Below are 7138 nucleotides of genomic sequence, written 5' to 3' on the forward strand. Positions count from 1 at the left end.
AGCCAAAGTTAGAAGGGGTTCTTCTGCGAAATCTAGAAAAAAAATCTTATGTCAACTTTTTAAATTATGTACTGCAATCTCTGAGCTAGGCAATGAATGTCATGAAATCCGACTTTACAAACAATTCTTATGGAAAATTGCAAGCCTGCAAGGCAAAAATATGTGGTACACTACATGATTTTCCTATCAGAGTCCACAGAACTATAAAAGACATCCAGTTGGAGAGCCTATGTCATCAAAGATGTTTTGTACAGCGGTGAGATAAATACATATAAATTGAGTATTCCTGCATAGAAGGTTTCCCTTCACCCAGACCAGAAAGCTTACAGAATAACCCAAACAGAAAGGTGCACCCACAACACCCACAAAGAAGAAAAATCAGAGTTCAAAACAGAAGGGTGTGTGGAAACTTTTCTTTCATTAGATCAATGTACACCAGGTCAAATAAGAATTGCATACAGATAAGATGTGACCGATAGTGCGTTGGATATAAGGTGAATTTCCGAAAATGCCAATGTTGCCTACATATATAGCAAACCTAGCTTCGATGGAATTAGAAATCAACTTCCAACAAAAGAACTGGCGACACAAGGCCATGAGAAAGTGTTATGTTGTGAACGGTACAAAACATAATCTAAGACTTGACCTTGTCGATGGCACGCTTGTTTTGCCAAGTGACACTCTTATCACCCTTCAGTTGGTTTCTTTTCATGGCTATTGAGCACTGATCAGCCCTTCTACCATTTGCATTCATCTCCAGTTGCGACTTCCTCCGCCTCATGCGGTTCTCCTGCCTCAAACTCCTTAAAGCTTGCGCCTTCTTCTCAATCTCCAGTGCTTCAGAGAAATTCCAGATTTTGACAGTACCATCCTCACCCCCACATACGATCCTGTCTGCACCGATGTCGACAGAGAAAAGATCGCATCCAAAGCCATGAAACATTCTCTGTGGAGGTTCTATTGCACTTATATCAAAGTTCTTAACCCTGAATCGGCGCTTTGACGAGTTTAGGGGAGTCAGCAGCTTCCTCAAATCAATTAGTGCAATTCTGCCATCACTAGAGGCAGAGACAAGCCACGGATACTCAAAAGCGAGAGAATGAACAGGGCCAGTATGCGGCACCCAAGTAGCAGCTGGTTTAATATCCTCATCATCAGATGCCTCGGAAATATCAAACAAGCGAATTGCACCATCCTCTCCTCCAGTAAACAGGACATTTGTCAGGTGTGTTCGAGCTACAGAATATGCATTACCAACATGGGCATTGGAAATTACACTTGTCAAATTACCACTCTCAATATCCCATACATATGTGTCTCTACCAGCTGTACTGGCAATGGTATTTCCATGAGGAGCAAGGGCTAGAACCCAGTCAGCATGCATGAACTTTTGCACACACTTCATCTGGGCTCTGTCCCAAACACGAACAGTCATATCCCAAGAACCACTGTAAATCCTCGTTGGATCCAAGGCAAGACAAGTCACCGGTCCTTCATGACCCCAGAGGCGAAATTCAGAATCACGGTTAGTACCATATCCAGAAATGTGGAAAAGGTGTGAGTTACCCTCAACAGCCCTCCAACACTGAATGTAGGCATTGGATCCCCCAGTTACCAAAAGCCTACTGTCAGCTGCAATTGCCCGGATGGTGCAACCAAACGGACGGGACTCATCAATCAGAAGCCCTTCCTCCATGTCCCACATTCGAACTACAGAATCATGACCACCAGTGAATATCAGGTTTGCTGATGCCAAAAGGAACACAGTGCGTACATCCTCGCTGTGACCACGAAGAACATCCACGCTAAACCGTCCCATGAAGGATTTACTTTGAAACTCCCTGTCCACAAACAATGTTTTCCACGACCTCCCATCTGGGGTCCCACCTGGAACCAAGGGCCCGATGGGAGCATTCGGAAGTCCCCATCTTTCACAGTAGAATTTCTTCCATCCCTGATGATCTGCGACTAAGGTCTGCAGAACTGTGGAGACACAAGATACAATACCAAGCCCCTTTGGATCGAGGCACGCAAGGACTTCACAGACCAATGCAGCCGGCAGATCAGTGAAGCATCTAGTGCCACACATTGAGGCGGTTGTATCGGTTCCTGCTTCCTCATTTTCCTTTGGTTCAGTAAGCCTTGGAAGTGATTCATAACTTGACTTCTGGTTGTTCAATCTGTTGAGGCTAATCAAATTTTTAGCCTTCCCACACTTAGTTAAGATGTTTGCCTGGATGAGTGTGTCCTCGGTGCAAATGCTAGAAGGATACTCTGGTGAATAGTCTCCTGCCTTGTTGCAATCAAAGGCCATAAAAATTTGAATCCGATCTTGGGGTGAACTTCCGAGTGCAATTCCCTCAAACCAGGCAAACAAAAATACAAATACCTGCAATGCAATAATCAAACTCTTCAGCTCAAATTGCACTAAAAAAACTGTATGTTCGTGTAAGCATTACTGGGAAAAAAAATAACGGACACTTAGTCACTCCAAGGAATACAACACAGTAATTGTTCAGCGCATGTAGAAGGAGTCTGAACAACAACTACGATGCACTTATTTATGTATATAAAATCAGAAACCTAAATTTGCAAAGGAGCAGATTTGGATTAAGCTCCAAACCTGTAACCAGATTTTCAGTTGAAGATGAAACTTGTAATAAGATCAAGATAGACCAGGTTTGTTCAAAAGAGTAAATCACCCTCTACTTTTGCACCGAAATTAAAAGCATCAACCTGCACAACAAGAGGCAACTCCTGAACCAAGCATGAAAGATAAGCTGAAAATTGGCTTCAATTGAAGCATAGAGTACCGCAGACTATACAAAGCGAGCAGCATAGATTTTATATCAATTCGACCAATTAAGCAGACAAGGCCATGAAATCAAGCAAACCTAGTCGAAACATGAGGAACAGATCCAACGATTCTGGGCCAATACAGACGCGAAACCCTAAGTCGCAACCAAATCCAATAACCTACGCCGAGGAGTCGCGGGAAACCGCTGTTTTAGCTCTCTACATCATCGAAGACACCAACAACAAAATAAAAAAAATGCATCCTTTGACGAGCAAATAGTACTGCAAGGCGACAGAACGGCAGAAGAAACCGCAAGTTCCTATCGAATCGAGGAGGCATGGCTAAACATCGCGCACCAGAATGCCTAGTGAAATTAGCTAATCAAACTAATAGTACGGAACAAGAGATTGAGCGGAAGAAATCACCTTCTAGCTGTGCCTCCGATCTCGATTTCGCTTGGAAACTTCCCCTTCTACCCCTTTTTTTCTCCTCGTGGAAAATTGCGGCCGCTGGGAGCCAAGAGACGGGACGCTTCGTCTGCACCGCCCGTGCTGGCGCAGGAACGAACGGTCCGGATGTGTCCTTGCTCCCGATCTGGACCGTCGGTGCCTACCAACGCAAGGGGCTCGTGCTTGCTGCTTCCTTTTTCTGGCTTCTTGAATGGGCCGATCGATACGGGCCGGGCGAGTGGGAATCCATCTGCTTTGTTCTTCTCTGGGCCAGGCTGCTAGCTGCTGACAAGGCCGATCAATGCGCATAGTCGCTATCAAGCTTGGGCCTTCCGTTTCGTCCAAACTCTTCCTTGGTATTCCGGCCTAATTACGGGGTGGTTGTGGCATGCACTGAGGGAGTCCTCCTTGTTTTGGGAGGGGCGATCCACCGAGATCCGGCAACGAAAGGCGCCGCGAGGCCTCTCGTGCTGCAAGTGTAGCATAGCAGCCTGCTGCACAGCGCGCGTGCGTGTCGAAACACCACATCGCACTGACCGACCGACCGACGAGGAAGACCTGCCGTTTACAGTCAAGTCGTAACACTGTCACGGACGGAGCATCGAGCTGGCTGGATGGATGGGACCAAAAATCGTCGTCCTTTAAAAGCGTCCTAGGACGTACCAACCCCAATCATCAACCGGTGCTACCTCACTGTCACGGTCAGATCCCCGTACAGACAGGTGTTGTCTCATCGGCTAAAGCAACATGCACGGCTGAATGGACGGGAAAGCAGGCTGCATCACACTTGGTCGGGAGTCAGGTCAGGGGGGTGACACTAGTACTACTAGCGGTGCACGGTAGCTTCATGGTTTGGTCGTGAGAGAGAATAGACCGCACCGGATATCATTTTATTTAAGTCCGATCCAAACAGCCGACAATTTTCAGCGCACCAAAAGTGCTTTGGACCGAGGTAACCTCTTCCTCCGAACCTACTTAATTTCGAGAGTTAAACTCCGAGCGTGCTGATTTCTAGCAATCCAATTTCCGTGTCTGCAGAAGCTCGGAAAACTCCGAGCGTGCTGATTACAGTCATTCAGTACGGGAATGAGATCTTTCTTTCCTGACGGCCAGTACAGAAACGAGATAGTACTACTAGTACTCCAGTGTATAGTGTCACGGCATGATCGATGGCCTTTTGTTTATGATGATGACCTTTATGGTTTTATCGGGTTAGGTAGGAGTAGCGTACAAAGCATTGCCAACGAATCGTCAGGCCACCATGCCCATGCATGGCGTGCGTACGTACGTCGTGCCAGGCCAAATGGACTGGCCGACTGGGTGCCATCTGTACAACGTCGCTGGAGATCCAAGTACCGGACCAGACCTGGGGACGTACGCCATTAGATTCCATCCCCCGCCCCCGATCCACCAGTATACGTGTTAATACTAGTGCTATCACTCTCACCTAAAAACACCGGCCGAATTAATAGAATCGAGAATTGCCTCTCCGTTTTTGTTCGTCCAACAACCAAGGCCCGTGCCAGCATTGTAAAGCCCCATCTCCGTCGGGAATGGATGGGCGAGTTCCGTGATTTGACGGGCAAACGCCATGGGACGGAGGCACGGAAGCGTGTTGGGAATGGGACGCATCTGCGTGCCGAGACGACGCATGCGACACCGGTGCGCCCCGGCCGGCGTCATTCGCTTGCCCGTGAAGCGCGGGGATCGGTACATAAATAAACCCGACCCCAAGCCCAAGAGAACCGGGGAAGAGTACATACTACAGTCCACAGTCTACAGGAGCACTGCAACAGTAAAATACCAGCAGCACAGGCACAGCAGCATCTTGGCACGGGTGGACTGGATAATTGGATTAGTTAGCAGCAGTACTCTAAGACTAGGTAGTAGCATCCTTAGCTAAGCAGTGGATGTGAGAGCAAGCCGACAGAGGTTGGTAAAAGGCTCACATGCCGAGCCACGCCCACCTACTGCATGCGCGCGGTGGGGGACTCGTTCGTCTCTTCTCTCCGTTTTTCGGCCCGAGCAAAATGGCAATGGCAGTGGGGTCGTTAATTCTAGCTAGTACCTTCACACTCACTCCACCGCCCAAAAACAATTGAGCCCTACCTCGTAGAGATAGATCGGCAGAAAGGATTCTCTCTCACTCATCACGAGTCTCTCGTCTCCACATACGCACGTAGATACACACACACTTACTCGTGCCATGCCAATGCTAGCTGCCAATTGCATATAAGGAGGTGAGTCACCTCAACTGGCCTTGAGCTCTCACCTCACCAGGCTCTTCTTCTTTCGTGCTCGCTCTGCTTTCTCTCCGTCGCCAACTCGCACGCACTCACTCACTTCGGCTTTCCTAACCTCCAGAGGTACGTACGTACTGCCGCGGGAAAAAGGATGGAAATCTCTTCGCTTTGAACTTTCGCTTTGCGGAATCTGCAATTGCACTTGTTTGTTTATTAGTACTGGTACGGCTTGCTGCATAACGAACATGTTCTGATTCTGATACCGAGATCTGTCGGCGTGACAATTTTCTTCTTCTTCTCCTCGCTGTCTGCTTTTACTCCGGCTCTTTTTGTCCGCCCAGCCAGTACATTACTCGGCGGATCTCGTTCCGCATTTCCTTCAAAACGCGCAGCATCGATCACAAACACTCGTGACTCGTGACTGATTAAGCTGCTGTTCAAGCTGTGTTCTCTCTAACCGTGGGTCTAATTGGCAATCGATGGCAGCAATGGCGCCTCTCAAGCGGCGAGATCTGGGCGGCCCGCTGCTGGTCGCGCTCTGCGCGATAGCGCTCTGCCTGGCCGTGGGATCGGAGGCGCACGGGCTGGACGAGTTCCGCGAGGGGAAGCAGAGCGAGGCGACGCCGGAGATGGCGTCCTTCTTCGGCGCCAAGCCCGAGGCCGCCATGCTCCCGGAGGCCCTCGACGCCTCCACCATGCCCACCGCCAAGCCCGAGGCCGCCTCGGCCATGCCTACCACGACGACCACCACGGGAGCCGCGTCGTCTTCGTCGGCCCCGGCGCGCAGATCCGTGGCCGTGGCGGCCGGCGTGTCGTGCGGCGTGGCGGCGCTGGCGGTGGTCGGCGTGGGCGTGGCCGTGGCCTACGTGGTGCGCTCCAGGCGCGCCGGCGAGAGGCGCGAGAAGGAGGTCTGCCTCGGCTAGGCCAGGCCATGGCCGAGATTATTAGGAGGGTTCGTTCGTTCGTGTGGCTTCTGTGTTTGTGGGTGTGTTCAATCGAAGGAATTGCTTAGTTTCGATGATTCTTTCTCTCTGCTTCTCTTCTCTTCTGTCCGTTGTGTGTTTGTGGCTTGTGAGAGCACGCTGTAACATAAATAATGCTACTCGTACTAGTTTGATTTCTAATGTTTAGACCCATTTCGTCAGGAATTCAGGGGTTTTACAGTTCGTTGCTCTGTGAGAAGTGAGACGCATCCATGTGTTAATTTCTACTCGTGCGTGCACGCTAGTACTACTAGTCGCCTACACCTGCCGTTACAACCAATCACGAGAGCCTTTTCCAAGTTGTGATGTGGTACCCCCGGGAACGCGACGGCATTTTGCAGGCCCGGAACATGGAAGACACTGTGAACGTAGTACGACTGTGGCAGAGATAGATAGATCCAAGGTTGTACAGTGTCCTGAGTGTCTCCACTCTCCACCCACCCGTGGGGGGCTTGTACCGACAAAAACGGAGGTTGGAGCTCGCGGAGAGCCCGTTGTAGCAGTCTCTGCGCGCGGTCAGCGACCCGTGTCTGTCACAGGTGCTGCTGTCCCTGTCCTGACGCAGTGAAAGAGCAAAGCGCCGGAACCTGAATCAGCATGTGACTGGCTGGGTGTTTAATTACTGTTCTGCAGTGCGAGCCTTCGCTTTTGACCGTGTGTCCCTGT

General features: G+C 49.9%; 2 protein-coding genes across 4 annotated transcripts; one reads left to right on the plus strand and one right to left on the minus strand.

Moving 5' to 3' along the window:
• Positions 1-399: 399 nt before the first annotated feature.
• On the minus strand, positions 400-3372 carry LOC100820970 (F-box/WD-40 repeat-containing protein At5g21040). Of its 3 annotated transcripts, none has more exons than XM_010242134.3 (3): positions 3223-3342; positions 2624-2736; positions 400-2389 (listed from the first exon to the last, which is right to left on the minus strand). In XM_010242134.3, exon 3 carries the CDS (start codon positions 2312-2314, stop codon positions 635-637), a length of 1680 nt encoding a protein of 559 aa, XP_010240436.1. In that variant the 5' UTR covers positions 2315-2389; positions 2624-2736; positions 3223-3342; the 3' UTR covers positions 400-634. The 3 variants fall into 3 exon arrangements, with proteins under 3 accessions (XP_010240436.1, XP_010240437.1, XP_003580569.1); XM_010242135.3 differs by lacking the exon at positions 3223-3342 and adding an exon at positions 2895-3174; XM_003580521.4 differs by lacking the exon at positions 2624-2736 and having other exon boundaries at positions 3223-3372.
• Positions 3373-5342: 1970 nt separating this feature from the next.
• On the plus strand, positions 5343-6655 carry LOC100821267. The gene is made up of 2 exons (XM_003580522.4): positions 5343-5612; positions 5976-6655. The coding sequence occupies exon 2, from the start codon at positions 5978-5980 to the stop codon at positions 6410-6412; it is 435 nt and encodes a 144-aa protein (XP_003580570.1). The 5' UTR covers positions 5343-5612; positions 5976-5977; the 3' UTR covers positions 6413-6655.
• The last annotated feature ends 483 nt before the right edge of the window (positions 6656-7138 follow it).

Source organism: Brachypodium distachyon, chromosome 5 (genome assembly GCF_000005505.3).
Source record: "Brachypodium distachyon strain Bd21 chromosome 5, Brachypodium_distachyon_v3.0, whole genome shotgun sequence".
Taxonomy (NCBI): Eukaryota; Viridiplantae; Streptophyta; class Magnoliopsida; order Poales; family Poaceae; genus Brachypodium; species Brachypodium distachyon.